We start from the raw sequence: 22,233 nt of genomic DNA, 5'->3' as shown, positions 1-22,233 counted from the left end.
TTTATTTTATTTTTATTTTTAGTGAAACACGGTTACAACATGTGAGCCAGGATGGTCTCGATCTCCTGACCTTGTGATCCACCTGCCTCAGCTTCCAAAAATGCTAGAATTATAGGCGTGAGCCACTGCACCCAGCCTCCTTGAGCTATTTTAACCTTTAAGATAGTAATACATTTGGCTGGGCGCCGTGGCCTGTCATCCCAGCACTTTGGGAGGCTGGCTGGCGGATCACCTGAGGTCTGGAGTTCCAGCCTAGCCAACATGGCGAAACCCCGTCTCTACCAAAAATACAAAAATTAGCCAGGCGTGATGGTGGGCGCCTGTAGACCCAGCTACTCTGGAGGCTGAGGCAGGAGAATTGCTTGAACCCAGAGCCTGAGGTTGGAATGAGCTGAGATCACACCACTGCACTCCAGCCTGGACGACAGTGAGATAAAAGGAAAACAATCTAGCAAGGTTGTGTGTTTGAATGTGAAGTAAAATGGTAGCACTAAGTTTTCTCTCTGAGGAATTGATGTAAAGTCTTAGCCCTGGCCACTGCCTAACCCTGCATTTTCCTTCAAATGCTATCATTGCTGCTGCTTCAAGTATCAGCAAGAAAGTTTACCTTTAAAGATATGGGGACTTTCAAATGGAGGTGACCTGCTCACTACCACTGCTACTTCATCACTGTAGGGACAGAACACACCTCTTAGCATTCCTTCACAAACTGTAAGGTCCTTCGGAATCCCCTAGGGGTCTTGTTAACAAGCAGGTCTGAGGTGAGACTGAGGTACTGCATTTCTTGCAAGGCCCCAGGCAATATTCAGGACTTCCGGTACATGGATCCACTTTCAGAGGCGGAGTCCTAGAGTAGTGGTTCCCAGCCTTGGCTGGAAATTAGAACCTCTCAGGGAACTTTTAAAAGTATTGATGTTCTGGTTCTGCCAGAAAACATTAATATAAGTCAGTTAAACCAGTATGAGTTGTTAAAACATGTACATTTGTTATCTCTAAAAACAAACCCAAATAAGGTGTAATTCAGCTTGTCAGTTCAAGGATTTTTGGTTTTAAAAAGACATTACTTTGGCAGAGAGATTTAAAGTTTGCTGGCACAGGAAGCATTGAATGTAAGTGTTCTAGAATAAGCCCGTCGTATACCTTTAATGAGTGTTAACCCTGCTTTGCAAAGAACTTTCTATATCTCAGCTAATCCTTATACCAACCATCCATTAAGAGATGTGTCCCCAATTTACAGATGAGGAAAAATTGAGTTTTCTATCCCCTTTCCATGTCTGCTGTTGCCTTCTAGGCCCTTACCGTTTCTCTTTGCTTAGACCTAACTGACTTAGGTTTCTAGGTTCCTTCTGTTCCATCTCTTCACTTTTCTTTTTTGAGATGGAGTCTTGATCTTGGCTCATTGCAACCTCTGCCTCCGGGTTCAAGTGATTCTTCTGCCTCAGCCTCCTGAGTAGCTGGGATTACAGGTGTGTGCCACCACGCCCAGCTAATTTTTGTATTTTTAGTAGAGACAGGGTTTCACCGTGTTGCCCAGGCTAGTCTCGAACTCCTGACCTCAGATGATTTGCCCAGCTCTGCCTCCCGAAGTGCTGGGATTACAGGCATGAGCCATCACGCCCAGTCTCGATGCACTTTTCATCCTGTTCCCAAAATTGCCTTCTAGAAACAATTTGGTGTGTGTGCCTTGCAGACCTATGCTGGTTCTCTGTTGTCTACAGGATAAAGTCCAGACTACGCAGTGGGGCGCTGGGACACCCTCACTGACCCCACGAGGGTACGGATGCTCCTCAGCTTACAATGGAGTTACATCCTGGTAGACCCATTGTAAGCTGAAAATAGCATAAATAAAAAATAAACACATCTAATGCACCTAACCTACTGAACACCATAGTTTAGCCTAGCCTACTTTACACGAGCTGAGAACACTCACAGTAGTCTACAGTTGGGCAAAATCACCTAGCAGCACGGTCCACTCTGGATGCCCGATGTTCACCCTTGTGATAGAGTGGATGACTGGGAGCTAGCATCGTGAGAGAGTAGCGCATCACATATCGCTAGTCCAGGAAAAGATCAGAATCCAAAATTGGAAGTATAGTTTCCATTGAATGGGTATTGCTTTCACACCATTGTAAAGTTGAAAAATTCTAAGTTGAGCCTTGGAAGATCAGGGACCGCCTGTACTTGAGTCCTCCAAGTCTGACCTGGCCCTTCATGCTGCGGTTTGCTGTGTTGGTCCCTCACCCTGGAGCATCTCCTTAGCCATTTGAAATTTTATTCCTCCTTCATTCTCAGCATCTCTAATTGCTGAGTAATGAAGTGCCATTTCATTGACTCATTTTGTGGGGAGATGTGAGGAACCCATGTACATGTGGATTCCATGGGGGTTTGAAATGCTCCGATGCCACTTGATAGATAAAAATGTTCTGTGAGTTTAGAGAGCTGAGCCACACTGAGCAGAGCCAGCCCCTTTGGGGAACATAGGGAGACTTTGGCATCATGAAGTGATGGAGGGAGGAATTTGGGTTAAAGAACAGAATGCTCGGTTTGTTTCAAGAGGGTGTGTGAGTTGGGGAGCATGGAGGGGAAGATGCCTCTTCCTGGCCTCTGACCCCCAGTGGATCACACAGAGGGTGGACTGGTACAAGCTGAGAGTGTGCTCCTCTTGGAGGGCAGGGAAGGTGGGGGAGATGGCTTCGGCCCTACCCTGTTGACTGTCTTGCATGTGCAGTTGCCAGTATCCTCCTACCTGGCTCTGTGACATTCTTCCTCCCCACTCTCCTGCTCTCCCCAGGTGTAATTACTTCAAGCCTGCAGGATGGCAATCCAGTTCCGTTCGCTCTTCCCCTTGGCATTGCCTGGGATGCTGGCACTTCTCGGCTGGTGGTGGTTTTTCTCTCGTAAAAAAGGCCACGTCAGCAGCCATGATGAGCAGGTGGAGGCTGGTGCTGTGCAGCTGAGGGCTGACTCTGCCATCAAAGAACCTCTTCCCATGGAAGACGTCTGTCCCGAAGTAGTGTCCATGCCCCCCAGCGTCACAGAGCCGCCAGAAAAGGAACTGTCCACCGTGAGCAAGCTGCCTGCAGAGCCACCAGCATTGCTCCGGGCACACCCACCTCGCCGAAGATCAGAGTCCTCGGGCAGTCTTCCTAACACCATAGACATGAGATTGCGACCAGGAACACGCAGAGACAACAGTGCAAAGCTGGAGCTAGCCCTGACAGGTGGTGAAACCAAATCGATTCCTCTAGAGTGCCCCCTTTCATCTCCAAAGGGTGTACTCTTCCCCCACAAATCAGCTGAGGTGTGTAAGCAAGAGTCCCCGTTCAGTAGGGTGCCAGGGAGGGGCCAGCCAGGCTACCCTGCAGCGCCCCCAGAGAAGCATGGCTCTGGGGAGAGGGCAAGAGAGACAGGTGGGGCCGAAGGGACCGGTGATGCTGTGTTGGGGGAAAAGGTGCTTGAAGAAGATCTATTGTCTCAGGAGCATGTCTTGGAATTGGAGAACAGCAAGGCCCCCAACCTAGCCTCTTTAGAAGGGGAAGAAGAGAAGGGGAAGAGCAGCTCATCCCAGGTGGGGCCGGTGCAGGAGGAGGAGTATGTAGCAGAGAAGTTGCCAAGTAGGTTCATCAAGTCGGCTCACACAGAGCTGCCGAAGGACGATGCGGCACCAGCACCTCCAATCACAGATGCCAAAGCCCAGGACAGAGATGTCGAGGGAGAACTGGGCAATGAGGAGAGCTTGGATAGAAATGAGGAGAGCTTGGATAGAAATGAGGAGGGCTTGGATAGAAATGGGGAGGGCTTGGATAGAAATGAGGAGATTGAGCAGGCTGCCTTCCAGATAATCTCCCAGGTGATCTCGGAAGCAACCGAACAGGTGCTGGCCACCGCGGTGGGCAAGGTTACAGGTTGTGTGTATCAGGCCAGTCAGCTCCAAGGGCAGGAGGAAGAGAGCTGTGTCCCAGTTCACCAGCACACTGTCTTGGGCTCCGACACTGGGGAACCTGCCACAGCAGAGGCAGCTGCTGCCCCGTCGGATGCTGCCCTCCCCTTGCCAGGCCTACCAGCAGAGGGCTCAGCACCACCAAAGACCTACGTGAGCTGCCTGAACAGCCCTCTGTCCAGCCCCATCAAGGACAGTAAACCAAAGATCTCTGCACACCACATCTCCCTGACCCCCTGCCTGCCACCGACCACTCCTGGTGAAGAGTCGCCTGACCGGGCGGGCATCCTGGTGGAAGATGCCACATGTGTCACCTGCATGTCAGACAGCAGCCAAAGTGTCCCTTTGGTGGCTTCCCCAGGACACTGCTCGGATTCTCTCAGCACTTCAGGGCTTGAAGACTCTTGCACAGAGACTAGCTCAAGCCCCAGGGACAAGGCCATCACCCCGCCACTGCCAGAAAGTACTGTGCCCTTCAGCAATGGGGTGCTGAAGGGGGAGTTGTCAGACTTGGGGGCTGAGGATGGATGGACCATGGATGTGGAAGCAGATCATTCAGGAGGTAGGAGGGTCTCGGGTTCATTTAGAGGATGGGGCGCTTCCAGTATTTCTTGGAGAAAGGCCGCCAGTCTGCCTCTCCCTTCTGCTACTTGTGCAGCAAAGTCACGGTGCTCTTCAGCTCTTTGTCCCAACCTGCAGAGAGCTGGACACGGCATAAAGCTGGTGGGTAACTGAGCAGTTAGATTGCCCTGAAACCCCAAGTCTTGGGAGCTGTCACTTGGTTCCTCAGCCGGTGACCTTCCCCAGTGAGCCCTTCCCAAGGAACCAGCTCCAAGTTGGGCTCACTGATTAACATTAGTGTGCCTTTTTTTCTTTTTTTAAAAGAATTATTATTTGGGTGCAGATGGAGTCTTCCTGTGTTGCCCAGGCTGGTCTCTCACTCCTGGGCTCAAGTGATCCTTCCGCCCTCGGCCTCCCAGAGGGCAGGATTATAGGTGTGAGCCACCATGCCCAGCCCATTTTTTTTCTTTTTTAAACACTAACCTCTGTGTGTGTGTGTGTGTGTGTGTGTGTGTGTGTGTGTTTTAATGGAGAGGCCTCTTTAGCTTTACCTCCCTTGAGTGCCAAGTATGGGTGTGAGTGTTTTGAATGGTTTATTTCCTTTTAATCATGTGCTTGTTCCCATGTCTTCACCTGCTTTCCTTCTCCAGAAGCTCTTACAGGGTAAGTGCCCAAAGAATGGCCACAGCTTTAAATACTTGTGGGAGGCTCGAGCTTCCTGAGTTGTCGCTGTCACCTTTGCAGAGAGCCTCAGCCATTTTCTTTCTGTGCAGCTGCAGCTCCACCCCGGGAAAGCGGGACACTTTGATAACGAGGTGTCCTGGGTTTTTCGAGTGCTGACCCCAGCGTAGACAGTTCAGACCGCTAACTTACAGGTCAGCAGCTCCTGACCCTGCTTCTGCAGCCGCCCTGGGGTGTTTTCATTTATCTCATGGAGAGAGGCCACGAATATCCCAGTGCCTCTCTGACGTTTGTCCTGGAGCCATTCCCTCCCATTTCAGCTCCGGGAAGGTTGGGAATCTTTATCGGGAATTTTACTACTTTCGGCAGCATCTCGTTTGTACCACACACTACGTTTTGTCACCTCCAAGATGCTGTTGCGACACTACTGTTTTTATGTACCTTGGAAAGACAAAAGTGCTGCCAGTCATGATTATAGAAGGCCAGCTACTATATGATGCATCCTAATCTCTGGATGTTTAAATGTTTCTTAAAATACTGCATCTTAAAATGGGTGGTTTTTGTTTTATTTATTTTTTAAGAATAAAGGAGTTTCCCTTTGCTTACTGCCCATCAGCTGAATTAACAAGCCCCACAGCCTTGTCTGCCTGCTCTAGATGGATAGTAGTAGCTACTCAGACCTGTTGAGTTTAGGCTCGAACCTAAGCCATGGTGATGGGCAGGGAGGTTTAGAGATGGCGGGTGGAAATGAGGTAATACTGTCCACGAGCATGCAGTGGGTGCCAAGCACCAGGGTAGTGCCTTGCATGCACCCTCATGTCAGCTCTGCTTTGTGTGTGAGAAAGTTGAAGCTGAGAGGGGTCCAGGGACCACCCTACTGAGGGAGCTGGCAGCTGGCCTTGGAGTGCAGCCTGCTAGAGTCCTGGTGTGGTTCTGAGCCACTGCTGGGCGCCATCGGGATGGCGGGTGTTAGCCAGTCCCATTCTGTGGGACAGAGGCTGGGGGCTGTGAGTGAGCAGAGCTCCCCGCCCCCTTCCCCAACCCCTGTCAGCCTGTTATGCTTCCCTAGCCAAGCAGTCTTCCCCTAGAAGGGGTACTTTTCCCTGCATGAATCCTGTTCCAAGCGCCTAGGTTAAGGGGGAATGTCACTTTGAAGGTGATTCTTCCTTAGCTGGAAGCAGGATCTCTTGGGCCTTAGTTCTCTGCATCCAGTGTATGGGTTACTTGGCAAAGGATTATGCCCAGGGTTTGGAGAAACCATGTGGAAGGTAACCTAGTTGGTAGACTCTCAGGAGTGATCTCTTTCTGGTGATTGAGTCATCCATATTTAAGCCAGGGCCACTTCTCTTGAGCTGATCTGGACCCTCTTTTTTGTGACAGTCCCTTTGGCACACTCTTGAGCGAGAGTGAAACAGCCCAGGTCGGGAGCAGAGTCCTTTTCCCATTGGGTTTTCTTGGCCATGAGCTTTGGCTCCGTCTTTTGACCAAGGGAGTATTTGAGCCAGAAGAGTGTTCAGAGTTGCACGAATCAGGCCTAAGCAAAGGGAAAGGAGACTCTCCTTTTTTTGTCCACATATGGCAGAGGAACGAGCAGGTCCCCGCTAGGTATAAGAATGGGGCCCTCAGGCAGGCCAATGAGGACTTTGTCTAGCTCTGCTTGGCTGAAGGCCTGTACCTGTGACCCTGGAACTGGGCCCTGGGGACAGGAGACCGACTGAGCCTTGGACTGAGAGGGTAGGATAGTTGGAAGGGTGTCAAGGTGTTTGCAGTCCATCGGTCTGGCTCTCAGGACCATGTGGACCTCAAGCATGTCTCCTCCCCTGCCCTGTGGGCTCCCCTTCCCTGGGCGCAGTCTGTCCCTTCCCAGTTCACCACTTGTGTCTCTGCTCCAGCAGCTGTGGCTGGGTGCGGCTCCCAATTAAGCAAGTGGGACTGTAAGTGGCAGGCTAAAATTAGGTGTATCGACACCCCCAGTCCTCCTTTCATTGGGGTTGTTCTGAGCCTTCTAGACTGTAAGTTGACAGTCACCTGCCAAGCTTGAGGAGCGGGTGTGGGGCAGGGCCTCCCGGGAATGTGAGTTTGGGAAGTTCTGGGTTACTGGCTGCTCTGAGCTGGGGTCTGTGTGTGTGCGCGCCTGCTGCTTCCTCCCCTGCAGGTTCTGACAGGAACAGCATGGATTCTGTGGATAGCTGTTGCAGTCTCAAGAAGACTGAGAGCTTCCAAAATGCCCAGGCAGGCTCCAACCCTAAGAAGGTCGACCTCATCATCTGGGAGATCGAGGTGCCAAAGGTAGGGGTGGAGTCCCCCAGGCTGGTTCCATGGTAACCCGCAAAGCTCCCTGGGGCCAGGGCCGTTAGACCTGGGGGAGGGAGCTGGGAGAGGGACAGTAAACCAGAAGGAGCCCTGGGTCAGCCAAAGGCTGCGGGGAGAGGACACACTACACTTTGCCAAGGCTCAGAGAGTTTCCTGCAACATGGAATTCCTCTGGCTGCTTCCAGGAGCATCTTATTCTTGTACTTCTCAAACTTGCAGGCCTGTGTATCTCTCCCTTGGGGGTGGTTCTTGCATATTCTGGGGCTGAGATCTATTTGGAAAAAAAACACTGAGGCCGTGGGGGCCAGCCAGAATCCCTTCACTGAGCTCTGCTCAAGTGCTCCAACGTAAAGTGTATTTTATAATTGAGCAAAGCATAAATCCATATTTTAGAGAACTTGAAAAGTATAGAAATATATGCAGAAAATAAAAATCAGCTCTAATCCTACCCTTGAGAGTGACTGTGAAAGACTTTTATTTCCTTCTCCTCTGGCACCCTATGGTTTTTAAACAAAACTGAGATTATGTCACTTTAATTAATACTTTAAATATTTAACAATTTAATTTTTGTGTGTTATTCTTTGAAAATGTGATTGTAACTGCATTATTCATTGTGTGAATGTCAGTTTACTTCATCAGTCCCCCATTCCTGAGTGCTTAAGTGCTTTCGAGCTTCTTGCTGTTAGAACTTACAACATATTAGCTTGATCTTGATGTTTGTCTCTGGGGCTCGGAAATAATTTGTCAGACCGCATTCTCCCAGAGCCCTGGGCTCTGTGCTCGGGTGGAGATTTGACTTGGTCTGAACTCTGGGTCAGAGTGGCTGTTTTGACCCTGGGTTGCCAGCTCTCTTGGTGGTTTCCTCCCTGGAGGGTCCTTACCCATCCTGCCTGCTTTTCCTTCAGTGGTTACAAAGGGCGTGACGAGAAAGGCTATGCCTGAGGAGGGACCGTGTCCCCACTAGCTCCTCTGGGAGGGGGTCGTTGGGGGTTGTGTGGGAGCCCGTCTTACGTAAGGGTTAAGTTTGGCTCCTTCTGTCCGCCTTGAACTCTGGCGCACTGGGGACTTCTGCGTGCCTTCTGCTCTGCAGACTCCAACCTGCTGTCACTTGGCAGTGGGAGCCCAGGGTTCTTAGACCTTCATTTTCAAATCGAGCCCCTTTATCTTTGGATCTGAGTAGACCAGAGGGAGAGGGGCACGAGAAATTGTGTGCTGGCAAAACAACTTAGCACGGGTTTTAGAGGAGAAGATGCTGCTCCCTTTGCAGCTTTCTGGGTCTGGGCCACATTTTTGGGATGAAATGGGAACTGCTTGGTCCTGGAGCCACACTGCCTGGTTCAACTTCCTGGTTAGCAGCTGTGTGACCTTAAGGTAGTTCCTTAGCCTCTCTGGGCTTCTTTCCCCGTCTACAGAATGGTGATAAAGTTATGTGTTTCATAGGTACTATGAGTAAATGTAAGTGCTTAGCATAGTCCTGGAAAATAAATGCTGACATGGTAACAGCTAATATGTTTGAGCGTGATCTTGTGTAAAACAGAAGTAGGTCTTTGGGTGTCCAGGGAATTGGTTTCCCGTTAATCCTCTCAACTCTTTTTCTCTTTCTGGAAGCACTTAGTCGGTCGGCTAATTGGCAAGCAGGGGCGGTATGTGAGTTTTCTGAAACAAACATCTGGTGCCAAGATCTACATTTCAACCCTGCCTTACACCCAGAGCGTCCAGATCTGCCACATAGAAGGTCAGTAGCATCTGCTGCTTGTATTGCCTCTTACCTGAAATATTAAATAGAAGTGACTAGCATCTGAGTTTCAATTGCTATCTTTTTGAAATAGGAAACCCTACTTCTCATCCCAGGGAAGGGAGCCTTGGGTGTCTTCCCTGCAGCCTTTCCCCCATTTCAGGTGCCTGCGGGAAACTTAGGTCCCTCCCTACTCTGATCTTTGGCCAGGAGAAGGGTGGGTGCTTGGTTGGGCGGGGCCTGGGTCCTGGGTTCACAGTGCCCACCACCCCATAAAGCCTCCTCTCAAAGCAGAAGTGCCCTGTGTACAATTCCCCTTTGGTGTTTTCCCAGCTGCCTACCTCTTCCTGTTGCATTGAAAGCGTGGATCATAATGGCAGAGGTATCATTTGAAAGGCTTCGATGCCTTTCTTCCTAAAGCAGAGCTTAAGTGTTTTGGTACTTCAGAGATGCACTTGAACTCTATGCAAAGTCCAGTGGAGTAGGGTATGTGGCTGTGTTTTTGTGAGTGTGTGTGTGACTTTCCTCTTACAGTGATTGTGTGTCCTGCACCTCTCCTCTATTTAGGCTCTCAGCATCATGTAGACAAAGCGCTGAACTTGATTGGGAAGAAGTTCAAGGAGCTGAACCTCACCAATATCTACGCTCCCCCATTGCCTTCACTGGCGCTGCCTTCTCTGCCAATGACATCCTGGGTGAGCGTGCTACTGGGTGATCCGGACTTCTTGCCTCTTTCCCCAGAACCTACCCCAAACAAGAAACTCCCCAGACCTCAGGCTAAGAAGGCCAAGTGCACATGAGTGCCTGTGCCCTCTCCCCTCTGGCCTCCACTGGTCGGTTCTGCTATGGGATTGTGTTCTGGGGACAGGGGTTAGGTGGTGATAGTCCTGGCAGGAAACCAGAGGCCTCTTGGTCCCCACGTGGGAGGACCACTTTCCTTGGCTCTGCTGCCTGGGCACCTTTTAAGTTTTCTAGGCATTTGCTTAGAAAGGATGGAGTTCAGCCAGGAGACTGGGTGCGTCCAGGGTCGCCATTCAACACCTGAGACCTGAGTGGGACTAGTATCATGGGTTTGGATGGCGCTTGTTCTTTCTTCTGGTTGAGTCAGGCCTTAGCAGTGGCCCTAGTGAAGGATCTCCTTCCCCTTCCCCCTCCCCAGGAGGTGCCTCAATTACAAAGAAGAGTGAATACTTCCCACCAGGCCTGGAAGCCCAGTGACTCTTTGGAGGTTGCTTTTGGCAGAGGGAAGAGGGCTCCGGGGCTCCTGTGTGCGGCTGACTGCAGGGTCTCTCAGGGCCGCCGCCATGTCCTGCAGTATGGCTCTGACCCTAGTAGGGCCTCATCTCACTGGGAGTAGAATTGCAGAGTTCTGTGGACCAAAGACTACATTTTACACAGATGGGCTTGACTGTGCTGCTCCAAGGAAATTGCCCTCCTGGGTGGTTTTTTTTTTTTCCTGTTTGTGTGTTTTTTTAAAGGATGATAGGCATTTCAATTTTGTGTCTTCCCCTTTGCAAAGGCCCTTGGACTGGAGGGAAAGGATCGGGGTGTCTTTTTCCTGTGGATATTTGAGAGTGGGCTGAATACCACTTTATGCTTTATTCCTGAATCAAGAGTTTTTTCCCAGGAGGCTCGGTCCTAGACTCACTCTCTTTTTTTCTTTTCTTTTTTTTGAGACAGAGTCTGACTCTGTTGCCCAGTCTGGAGTACAGTGGCATGATCTTGACTCACTGCAACCTCTGCCCACCAGGTTCAACCGATTCTCCTGCCCCAGCCTCCTGAGTAGCTGGGATTATAGGTGTGCTCCACCATGCCCGGCTAATTTTTGTATTTTTAGTAGAGATGGGATTTCACCACATTTGCCAGGCTTGTCTTGAACTCCTGACCTCAGGAGGGTAAGCAGCAGGAGGGAGACCAAATAGGAAGCAGACTCTGCTAGACCTTGACCACGGACCTGACCTGAGGCCACTGCTTGCTCTTGGGAAGGCAGCGTAGATGCTGTCAGATCATAGGCTCCTGGGGTCAGCTGCCAGTCCACAGGAGTTGGCTAAAGGGCCTGAGGGCCTGCCTACTGCTTGTTTTCAGGAGTCCTGTTCTCAGTGGCCACCTCATTCCTGTGTTTGCCCTCCCTGGGTCTTACAGATTCATCAATGGAAGTGGGAGGGAGGGCACTGCTGGTAGGTGGACCCTGCCCAGGCCTGTGCAAGGCGCAGCACTACCTCTGCAGTTGCTTCTTGGTTGCCCCGTATCTGTGGGACCCTCCCTGCCTGGCCCTGAGGTGAGACTGTCCCTAATGGCTGCTCGTGGTATTGCAGGACAACAGCCACAGGGGTGTTGCACATTTTCTATTGTTAAGGTAGTCCTTCAGCCTCTGCCTTCTGGGTGCCATGTTGTCTTGAGTTGCCCTTTTCAAAGGTGTGCCAGCCCAGAGACTTGCCCTTGGGCCTCGGGACTTATTCAAAGATGAGATGAGAGGGATTGTTTCAGTGACCGCTGCCCCTTCCCCTCTATACAGCTCATGCTGCCTGATGGCATCACCGTGGAGGTCATTGTGGTCAACCAGGTCAACGCCGGGCACCTGTTCGTGCAGCAGCACACACACCCTACCTTCCACGCACTGCGCAGCCTCGACCAGCAGATGTACCTCTGCTACTCTCAGCCTGGAATCCCCACCTTGCCCACCCCGGTGGAAAGTAAGCAGCGCCCTGAGGGTTCGGGAAGGGGGACCCCTGGGGTGGCCTGTTCTGCCCTGGATCCTGATCAGGAGGAGGCTGTTCTGGGATCCTTCATGGAAGCAGCATTCTTCAATTCTTGCCATTGTTATGGAGCTGGGGTGGGTTTCCTGGCAAGGCAGAGCTGGGGTTTCCACTGGCTGGCAGAGTGATGGGTGTTGGAGTAGAGTTTTGACACAGGGATTCAGATCCCAGCTCTGCCACTAATTTTTTTTTAATTTTTTCTTTTTTTTCCCTCAAAGCCAGTGTCACAGTATCTGCCACCTATTTATTATCTGTTAAAGGGGGTGATACCTACTTGTTCCAGAAATTAGTGTTGAATACTGTATGTGTTACATATAAAGCACTTGATGCATATACTGGTTACCATGAAAAAATCCCTAAGTCCAACAAGCCTGTGCAGTGTGTTGGGTCATCTGTGTTTAACAGATGAGAAAACTGAGCCTCAAGTGACTTGCCCAAGTGAGCAGGATCTGGGGTCTGAGCCCAGCCTTTGTCATTATTATCTTTGTTGTCCTTACAAGAGAGGATCAAATGTCAGAACATCACCCATTCCTCACCAGGGGCTGGCGGGGTCCCTCAGTGCAGTAGAAAACTTTTGAAGTGATCGGTAGCTTTTTGTGTGTTATTTTTTTCCTTTTGGAAGGATAAGGATTTAGTTTTCATCAGCTTCTCTAAAGTTGCCTTAACCCAGCAGTAAAGACTGAACTGGAGTCCGAGGGGTAACTGCCAGGGGTTCTCTCTAAGGGTCAGGACCCAGCACAGTCAGCCTCATGTCACACGTCCTCATCCTGGCCAGCCTGGGGCAGCTGTTGGGGTGCTGCTGGGAACCTTTACCTCGTGGTCTCATCTGCTTCTGACCCACAGTGGGTTAGTGACCCCTTGATCCTGGGCGACTGCCCAGGTGCTCTCAGCACCTTCCAGAGGCAAAGGTTAGAAGAAGGGGGTTTAGGCCCAGGAGGCCCCTTCTGGTCAAGCTCTCCATCTGAGTTGTGGGCTGGAGCACACCCTAGGTACGAGGATGCCGAGATCTGCTGCACTTGATTTCTTCAGCGGCTTCCTCTTAAATGTAAGGCTGGCCCTGGCCCCCATTCCTGAGTGCTATGTTTACTTGGTTTATTCCTGTTCATTTGTGTCCCTCTTGGGTCCCAGTAAGTTTTGGAGTAATGGATCTAGACTGAATGCTTTTCAGTCTAGATGGCCTTGGGGGTGGCACACTTGCTAGGCTGAACTTCTCACATCCAGGTTCTTCCGTCAGCTGGTCTTGGGCTTGGGGGAGGCTTTGCTTGGGGCCGGTTGCTGTTCCTGTCCCCTGCGCTGCGGAGGTGCAGGTCTCTGAGAAATAACGCAGGGAGGTGGGTAGTGGCCAGGTGGCCCTTGGTTCCCTGCCCTGGGCCAGGCGTTCCACACACTCCGCTCCCTGCCCTGCAGTAACGGTCATCTGTGCCGCCCCTGGTGCGGACGGGGCGTGGTGGCGAGCCCAAGTGGTTGCCTCCTACGAGGAGACCAACGAAGTGGAGATTCGATACGTGGACTACGGCGGATATAAGAGGGTGAAAGTAGACGTGCTTCGGCAAATCAGGTGAGCGGAGATGCCTCAGACAGGCCTACGCCCTGCTTGTCTGGGATGTGTGATCTCTGCATGGCTGGCTCAGTTGTGCCAGGGCTTGGGTGAGGGTTAATTCTTCTCTCCTGCTGCTTACTGTGTTTTAGCAGAGTCTGATAGAAACAAACTCCATTACTCGCTCAGCTAAACTGAGCTAGAAGGCCTGTCTTGTGGAAGAATCCTCAGCATCATCCTTCAAAAGGGAAGCTGGGCCAAGGCGTGGTGGCCTGCTGCAAATCCCAGCGCTTTGAGAGGGTCACTTGAGCGCAGGAGTTCAGGCCCAGCCTGGGCAGTATAGCAAGACCTCATCTCTACAACAACAACAAAAAAGGAAAAAAGTGAAGCGGGCTCCTTTTTAGGAATTTGCTGTAGGAAGTCCCTCTGAGGTCAGGCTTGCAGCAGGGCCGGCTCTCTGTGTTTGGGTGTGCCGTGAGCCGTGGCCTGCTGCAAAGTACCAACCCTCTGCTTCGCTGCGTCCCAGGTTGTGGGCGTCACTGTACAAAGATGAATACTGGCTTGGAGTGGAGTCAGCCTTCATGTCCATGTTAAACTTGTTCCTTTCTTGCCTTCCCAGGTCTGACTTTGTCACCCTGCCATTTCAGGGAGCAGAAGTCCTTCTGGACAGCGTGATGCCCCTGTCAGGTAACAGCTGGGGCCTCTGGCTTGGGGGATTGTTGGGGACAGTTGTCGAGAGTAGGTCTTTCTCTCTCAGAGCCTCTGTTCTCACCGGGAGGACTTATGCTAACGTAGGTTGCTGCCACTCAAGAGCTTCTGATTGAATAGGTCTGGGCTTAGGCCCAGGAGCTTACATTGCTATCAAGTTCCCAGGTGAGACCAGTGCTGCTGATCCTTTGAGATCCGCTGCTCTAGACTGTACTCAGACCTCAGGCACTGAAGGGCTTCCAACAAAGGCACTTTCCAGATTATAGTTCAGACCCAAAGTCTTAGCCCCGGTGGTAGAGGGTGTGCTGTACTGCTCAGCCAGGCCATAGCTCCACAGGACACAGTGGGGACACCCTATCTGGTGTCTTAGACTGTGAAAGCATTGTCAGAGGGAAGAGGACTGGCAAAATCTTGGGCAAATTACTTAGCCTCAACTTTCACCCCAGAACATGGGAATGGTACCTGTCTTTGATGCTGGCTGCGAGAATTACATAAACCTAAGGTCTGGTGTGTAGAGGGTGATGAAATGGCAGCTGTTTATGGCTAGGAATTTTATATTTGTAGGTGATAGTTCATCCCATCCCATTCCCTCCCCAGGTTTGCCCCTTCTGATCTTCTTCTTGCTTGTCTTAAGCAATTAAATGCGTTAGAAATACTACAGTCTAGCTGGAGTCGGCTCAGAGGGAGCACTAGGGCCAGATCTTTGTTTTGCTTCTTTTATTGCTGTTGCCCCTCCTTCCTCTCTGCTTCTGTCCTTCTAAGCCATCTGTCCAGACCCAGCTGAAACTCTTTCTCCTTTGTAAGATTTTCCTAGATCTTCCTTGGTAAACCCCTGTCTCTCCCATCCTTACCACTGCTTGCCTTGGGTGTATTGTTCTGTGTTGACTTTTGTAATCCAGCAAAGCTGAATGCTGTCGCAGCGCCTTGCCCCCTCTGAGTGGCTGCCCTTGTTGGGCTGTGTGACCAACTGCCTGGGTTTGATTCCCACCTTCTCCACTTGGGAACTGGTTGACCTTCGGGAATCCACCTTTGCCTCAGTGTTCTCTCCTGTGAAGTGGGGATAGCACTGCGTGTTACTAATTTGGTGGAAGAACACATACTATATGCTCTGCATTGCCAGCACCCGAGTTGGTGGTGGTGGTGGTGCTGCTGCTGCTGCTGCTGCTGCTGGTATTGGTGGTGATGTTGGTGGTGAAGGCAAGAGTTTCTGTCCATCTGTTGTCTGTGCTCCAGTGGGCAACATGCCGCAGCGGCCCTGAGTTTATCCACTGGGAGTCGTATGGAGGCCTAGGCTCTGTCCCTGACCCGGGTGGATCTCCCCACTGCAGTCCCACAGCATCTGAAGCATTCTACTTGGAATGCACTTGAAACTTATGTATATGACAAGGGTGCCTTGCCTCAGTGACAGCCTTAAATGCTGCTTTTCCTTTTCCTCCTGAAGACGATGACCAGTTTTCACCTGAAGCAGATGCCGCCATGAGCGAGATGACAGGGAATACAGCACTGCTTGCTCAGGTGTGTGGTTGGTGGGGGTAGGGGAGGCAGGCTGGCTGGGGGAACTGACCTTTCAATGCCTTCTTTCCCGTAGCTTGGCCCTGGATTGACCAGTAGTATTTAAGGAAAGGTGCCTGAAGTAGCTAATACTTGATGTTAGTCTGTTCTCACATTGCATAAAGAAATACCCGGGGCTGAATAATCTATAAAGGAAAGAGGTTTAATTGACTCATAGTTCTGCGGGCTTGGGGAGACCTCAGGAAACTTACAATCATGGCAGAAAGGGAAGAGGCACGTCTTACATGATGGGCAGGCAAGAGACAATATGTGAAGGAGGAACTGTCAGATACTTATAAAACCATCTGATCTCTTGAGAACTCACTATCACGAGAACAGCATGGGCACACTGCCTCATAATCCAATCACCTCCCACCAGGTCTTTCCCTCGAAACATGGGGATTATGGACATTACAATTCAAGATGATATTTGAGTGGGGACACAAAACCTAACCATATCATACTCCCCCCTCCCCACTTCTTCAGGTGACAAGTTACAGTCCAACTGGTCTTCCTCTGATTCAGCTGTGGAGTGTGGTTGGAGATGAAGTAAGTTCTGCCCTTCTTTTCCTTCTGTGTTGCTGACCCGAAGTAATGGATTGATTAAGAGCTGGTCCTGGGATTTGTTTCCTCTTGAGTTAATCAGAGGATATAACTGTAGACAAGCACCTCCCAGGGGACACTTTGGATATCCTGATTGGGGGTGGTGGTGCCAGTGTCCTCTAGTGAGTAGAGGCCAAGGATGCCACGAAATATCCCATAGTATTCAGGACAGCGCCCCACAGCAAAGAATTATCCAACCCCAAATGTCAGTAGTGCCAAGGTGGAGAAACCCTGTGTGAGAGCTTCTGGGACCTTCCGTAGGTTGGGTTTTTCTGTCTTCTATCTTATGGTATGAAAGCTTAGATTTCTTCAGCATATTAAAAAGCCTATCCTGGCCAGGTACCGTGGCTCACCCCTGTAGTCCCAGCACTTTGGGAGGCCGAGACGGGCAGATCACTTGAGGTCAGGAGTTTGAGACCAGCCTGGCCAACATGGCAAGACCCCCATCTCTACTAAAAATACAAAAATCTGCTGGGTGTGGTGATGCACACCTGTGATCCCAGCTGCTTGGGAGGCTGAGGCAGGAGAATCATTTGAACCTGGGAGACAGAGGTTGCAGTGAACCAAGATTGTGCCACTGCATTCCAGCCTGGGTGACAGAGCAAGACCCTGTCTCAAAAAAAACAAAAACAGCGACAACAAAAGACACCTATCCTCATGCCACAGCAGCCAACAGAACACTTAAATAAATGTTCCTGTTGGCTAGAGCACAAGCCATGTCCCCCACCCTGTTACTCGTTTTATTTTCTTTTTGGAGACAGAGTCTCACTCTTGTTGTCCAGGCTGGAATGCAGTGGCGTGATCTCGGCTCATTGTAACCTCCGCCTCCGGGGTTCAAGTGATTCTGCCTCAGCCTCAGTAACTGGGATTACAGGCATGTGCCACCACGCCTGGCTAATTTTTGTATCTTTAGTAGAGACGGGGTTTCACCATGTTGGCCAGGCTGGTCTTGGACTCCTGACCTCAGGTGATCCACCTGCCTCAGCCTCCCAAAATGCTGGGATTACAGGCACGAGCCACCAAGACTCCAGGCTACACTGTTAGTCTTGTACATCTCTTGCCTGCAGTGGCAACTGGGGAGGGGAGAGCTCATGTTGGCTTGGGAGATGGCCCCAAGGTGCCATGGACAAAGCTTTAAGGGAACTTTCTTTTCTAGGTGGTGTTGATAAACCGGTCCCTGGTGGAGCGAGGCCTTGCCCAGTGGGTAGACAGCTACTACGCAAGCCTTTGACCCCCGGTTCCCCATGCTGCTTCCTGAGAGTCTTTTTTTGCACTGTTGAAACCGGGCTTGGCACTCAAGTCAAAGATTAACATCAGAATAACAAACATTGCCCTCTCCAGAAAGTCCTTTCCTCCTCCATACTGTAGTCCTATTGAGAAGACGTTTCGTCTCTGAGAAAAAAGGATGAAACCGTGGGTTCTCTTCTCAAAGCTAAAGGATAGTGTTTAACAAGTCAGCTGGCTTATCCTGGTTCTCAGCTGTTCAAAAAAAAAAAAAAAGAAAAGAATAGAAACAGTCTCAACCAGATTGTCCTCTTCCCCTGTTCCATTCCCTTCTTCCTTCTGTCTCCTTCCCCGGCAATATCCAAACAAACTGGCAGACAGGCCAGGGATGTGTGTTGCTTGCTTGAGAGGGTTTCTTTTACTTCAAATCTTTCTTCAGGGAGCAAGACATGAACTGACTAATTGGTATCCACTACTTGTACAGCTTACATAAATGAATTGATGGTATTTAACCAGTTTTTATAAACTTCATCTAGGTCTCTAAATACAGACTTTTTAAATTGCAGCTGTAAATATGAAGTGGTCATCACTCCTGACCTTGGTCAGTGGGGAGGGGAACTGGTATCCTTCGAAGCCTGGTTGTAATTTGTACCCATTTTCTATTTGTGCAAACTCTGTAAATATGTGTTTAAACAAATGTAATATTTTGTACAAGATACACTGGAGAACAAAGGGAACTCAAGATTTTTCCAGCCACATATCACCTGTAAGTAGAAGTCAGCTCTGCAGTGCAGCTGCCACCCTTGGCCCCTCTGGCCAGGGCCCCTGTGGCTTCCTGCACACTGGACGGGTGACTGGATGGTAGAGACTGTGATCTGGGAACTTTTTGCTGTACAAATCTGTTAAAAAAAAAAAAAAAAAAAAAAGTAACTCATTGAATTAACTTGCAGTGGTGTGTTTGATTCTTTTTTAGACTGGCTTCAGCATTGTGCAGTTTAAAAATAAGTAACTTAAGTCACTTAAACTTACATAAATCTTCAATTGTATGAACTATAGCTTTGAGTCCATTTTTTTCTAGTGGTGAAGAATTGGGGGGGGTGGAGAGTGAAGAGGGGGGCGGTGAGTGTGGCGAGCTGGATCACAGGCCCCACACAACCACCTCTACAGGAGACCCGTGGTTTTTTGAAGAGTTTGGCCAGAAATTTCTATCGCCTTTTCTTCTCTCTCTCTTGTTCCACCAGGTGGCAGCCAAGTGTCCTCTGACTTCCTTCACTGCATATCAACTAGCCAGACTCAGTTTAAATCACTGGCTTCTAAAACAGGTTGTGCCTTCTTTGGTTGTCATTCTTAATAGATTCATGAAGTTATTTAATCTACTATAGTGATGAGAATGATGTAAGAAATACATCATTATGTATGGGAAGAGATACTGCCTCAATATATAATAGCCCCTGCTCTTAAAGAAGGCTCTGGCCACTGCTGCCCAGGCCTATCCCAGTGCCCTGCCCCGCCCCGCCCCCTACGTTTGAGGCCTCTGGCTGCAGGGCTGTTGAGCTTGAGCTCTAGTCTTTAGAGCACTAATGTAGCCTGAGGGCCATTCAGATTGGAGGTATTCTCCCCACCGCACAACCACTCCTGGGAGTTCCTCCCAGTTCCAACCCAGCTGGCTTGTTCTCCTTCCTGTCTCCTGGCGGAAGACTGCAGCCCCATGAGCCTGAGCTGTGGCCACTGTCAGGTGCCTATCTTCCCCTCCATCCAGGTTCTCACCTGTGTGGTTAACAGCCTTGGTTTCCCTCATCTGTAAGATGAGATAACCTCATAAGGCAATTTAATCATGGAAGTGCCCTCTGCTTCTGCAGGGCTTGGTCTCAGGGAGCTCCCCTGCAGTTCTTAGCCACTGTTGGCTTTAAGTCCTGGCAGGAATTGGGTGTGACTTTGGCCAAGTCACCATACACCCAGGTCTAAGCTTTTCCTCTATAATCTAGCATTGCTTGAGCATGAAAAGGTCTATGGAAGCCTTCCGACTAACTTAGGGAATGCGCACAGAGCCTGGTGTGCAGATTGAGCTTTTATCTCCAGGGAACCATTGAGGGGTTTCAAACATTAAAACGTGATTCTGGTGCAGGGAAAAGGATGGGTGAGGTGGAAGTGTAGACACGAGAAAGGGATTCTTCTGGGATGGAGCCTGGGGCAGACAAGATGTGATGAAGTCAGGATCCTCTGATAAAGCCCCCTGCGCTTTCATGAGCGGGATGGGCTGCTACTCGGGACTCCCAGGCCTTAGAGTCCTACCCTGCAAGGGTGCCTCCATTAAACTCAGTTTGGAATGCCAGAGGAAGAGCAGGTTGGAGGCTGGGGAAGGACTTGTACTCCTCAAATAAATGCTTCTCAGATTGTTACGGGCCTTTGATTAATTTCCAGAGTTCTGAAAACCTTGACTTTTAACCATTTTGCCAGAAATCTCATTGTTCTCAAGGAGGAGCAGATTTATGGAGGTCCTCACTCCATCCCTCCGCAAGTCAGCTGCCTGGGCAAGTGCTTTTGAGACACCCTCTTTGAATTACCTGTGGGGCATCCTGTGTTGGTGTGAATTGGAAACTCACAGGAGAAGCCAGTGCTGGTGAGAGATCTGGTAATCTGCCCAGGCTGTAGGGGAGAGAGGTGGCATGCTGGACGCAGGAGGCTGGAGCTTCCACCCTGTTCTCACTGCAGGTGTTGGTGTCAGTACCGCCCCTCTGGTCTCTGGGGCATCACCGTGGAGGATGGGTTCTAGGGTTACTGCTATACCTTGTATAACTTCAGGTAGGCCACCTGTAGACATCAACATCTGTCAGATGATAACTAATGTCAGTTCTAAGATAAAATGAGAGTTGTAGCTAGAGTTAGGGAGTGCTTACTGTATATCAGGTGCTGTCTCTTTTACAGGTAACACTTGAGTCCTTGACACAACCCAGGGAGGCAGGGACTCCGTAGATGAGCAGACCCAAGCGATAGAATATGGTGACTTTGGAAAGTAGTTTGTGGTTAGAGCAGAGCTGAAACTAAACACCAGGCTGCTACCCCAGGCCAGGTGCTCTTCACCACCACCCCTAAAGCAGCATGGATTCATCTTGCCCCAGTCCACATCCCCAAATAAATGCCACAGTGATTAAATGATCAGTCCATGGGAAAGCTTTGGAACTTAGAGTGGGAAAGATACCATGACAGGAGACATCAATGATTTTGCTTTTATGGAAAATTTAAATCTAAGTAACACAAGCTGAGAGACACTCACAGCAGCTAGGGCCGAAGAGTAGACATTTTGAAACTGTGGTAATGTAAAGCAAGGAAAACTGGCCAGGCGCGGTGGATCGCGCCTGTAATCCCAGCGTTTTGGGAGGCTGAGGCGAGTGGATTACTTGAGGCCAGGAGTTCGAAACCAGCCAGGCCAACGTAGCAAAAACCCCATCTCTATTAAAAATACGAGAAAAATTAGGCATGGTGGCACACACCTGTCATCCCAGCTACTTGGGAAGCTGAGACAGGAGAATCACTTGAACCTAGAAGGCGGAGGTTGCAGTGAGCTGAGATCATACCACTGGACTCTAGCCTGGGTGACAGAGCCAGACTGTCTCCAAAAACAAAAACAAAAACAAAAACAAACCTCTAAGTTTCCATTGGGAAATATCATAAAGGATATGGATGGAAAATCTGGGTCTGTTCCTAGACCAGCAATGTCCAATAGAAATATATGAGCCACATCTGTAATTTAAAACTTTCTAGGAGCCACAATTAAAAAGTGCAAAGAAACAGATGAAATTAATTTTCATAATATTTTAAGTCATATCATTTCAGCATGTAATGGATATGAAACGTATTAATGAGTTGTTTTATGGTGTTTTTCCCACTCAGTCCAGTGTGCATTTTATACTTCAGCATACCTCTGTTCAGGCTGGCCACATTTCAAGGGCTTGATAGCCACATGTGGCTTGTGGCTACCACGTTGGGACAGTGTAGGCCTAGACTATTGCATTGGTCAGCATCACACTGATTCTGACAGCCTTATTTATGTTCTTCCTTATTCAAAAAGTTGTATGTTCTTTTGCACATTTAGTTTTCCAGATGAACTTTAGAATCATTTTGCAGGGAAGGGGACCATACTAAATATTCTATTGGTATTTGAAAATAATGCACACTATTGAGTTGGTATAAATTTTTAATAATCTAGGAAGTTGGGTGTGTAAAATATTTGAATTTATTGTTTTCCTTTCTTGCCCTCTCCTTCCCTGTGGCTTTTTTTTTTTTTTTTTTTTAAATACAGGGTCTCAACCTGCTGTCCAAACTGGTGTGCAATGGTGCCGTCAGCTTATTGCAGCCTCGCACTCCCTGGCTCAAGCAATCCTCCCTCCTCAGCCTCCTGAGTAGCTGGGAGCACAGGCGCATGCCACCACACCCAACTCATTTGTTGTTTCATTTTTTTTGTAGAGATGGGGTCTGCCATGTTGCCCAGGCTGGTCTCGATCTCCTGGCCCCAAGCGATCTCCACCGCCTCAGCCCTGCAAAGTGCTGGTATTACAGACACAAGCCACTGCACCCAGTCCTGAAATTTTTGTTGTTATCAGAGCATATATGAGATCTTGTACAT

At 49.7% G+C, this 22,233-nt stretch overlaps 1 protein-coding gene across 4 annotated transcripts in view; it reads left to right on the top strand.

Annotated features, from left to right (window-relative positions):
• Window positions 1-18,659, top strand: part of AKAP1 (A kinase (PRKA) anchor protein 1) — a 35,450-nt gene extending 16,791 nt beyond the window's left edge. For all 4 annotated transcript variants that reach the window (XM_011979231.1, XM_011979232.1, XM_011979229.1 and 1 more), the window contains 10 exons: window positions 2,792-4,502; window positions 7,338-7,471; window positions 9,104-9,230; window positions 9,798-9,925; window positions 11,746-11,923; window positions 13,394-13,544; window positions 14,143-14,210; window positions 15,673-15,746; window positions 16,269-16,331; window positions 17,542-18,659. In XM_011979231.1, the coding sequence (XP_011834621.1) occupies window positions 2,816-4,502; window positions 7,338-7,471; window positions 9,104-9,230; window positions 9,798-9,925; window positions 11,746-11,923; window positions 13,394-13,544; window positions 14,143-14,210; window positions 15,673-15,746; window positions 16,269-16,331; window positions 17,542-17,616 (2,685 nt within the window). In that variant the 5' untranslated portion in view covers window positions 2,792-2,815 and the 3' untranslated portion in view covers window positions 17,617-18,659. The remainder of the gene's footprint in view (window positions 1-2,791; window positions 4,503-7,337; window positions 7,472-9,103; window positions 9,231-9,797; window positions 9,926-11,745; window positions 11,924-13,393; window positions 13,545-14,142; window positions 14,211-15,672; window positions 15,747-16,268; window positions 16,332-17,541) is intronic.
• The last annotated feature ends 3,574 nt before the right edge of the window (window positions 18,660-22,233 follow it).

Source organism: Mandrillus leucophaeus, unplaced genomic scaffold (assembly GCF_000951045.1).
Source record: "Mandrillus leucophaeus isolate KB7577 unplaced genomic scaffold, Mleu.le_1.0 Scaffold20, whole genome shotgun sequence".
NCBI classification, from domain to species: domain Eukaryota; kingdom Metazoa; phylum Chordata; class Mammalia; order Primates; family Cercopithecidae; genus Mandrillus; species Mandrillus leucophaeus.
This window is presented reverse-complemented; position numbering and strand designations above follow the sequence as displayed.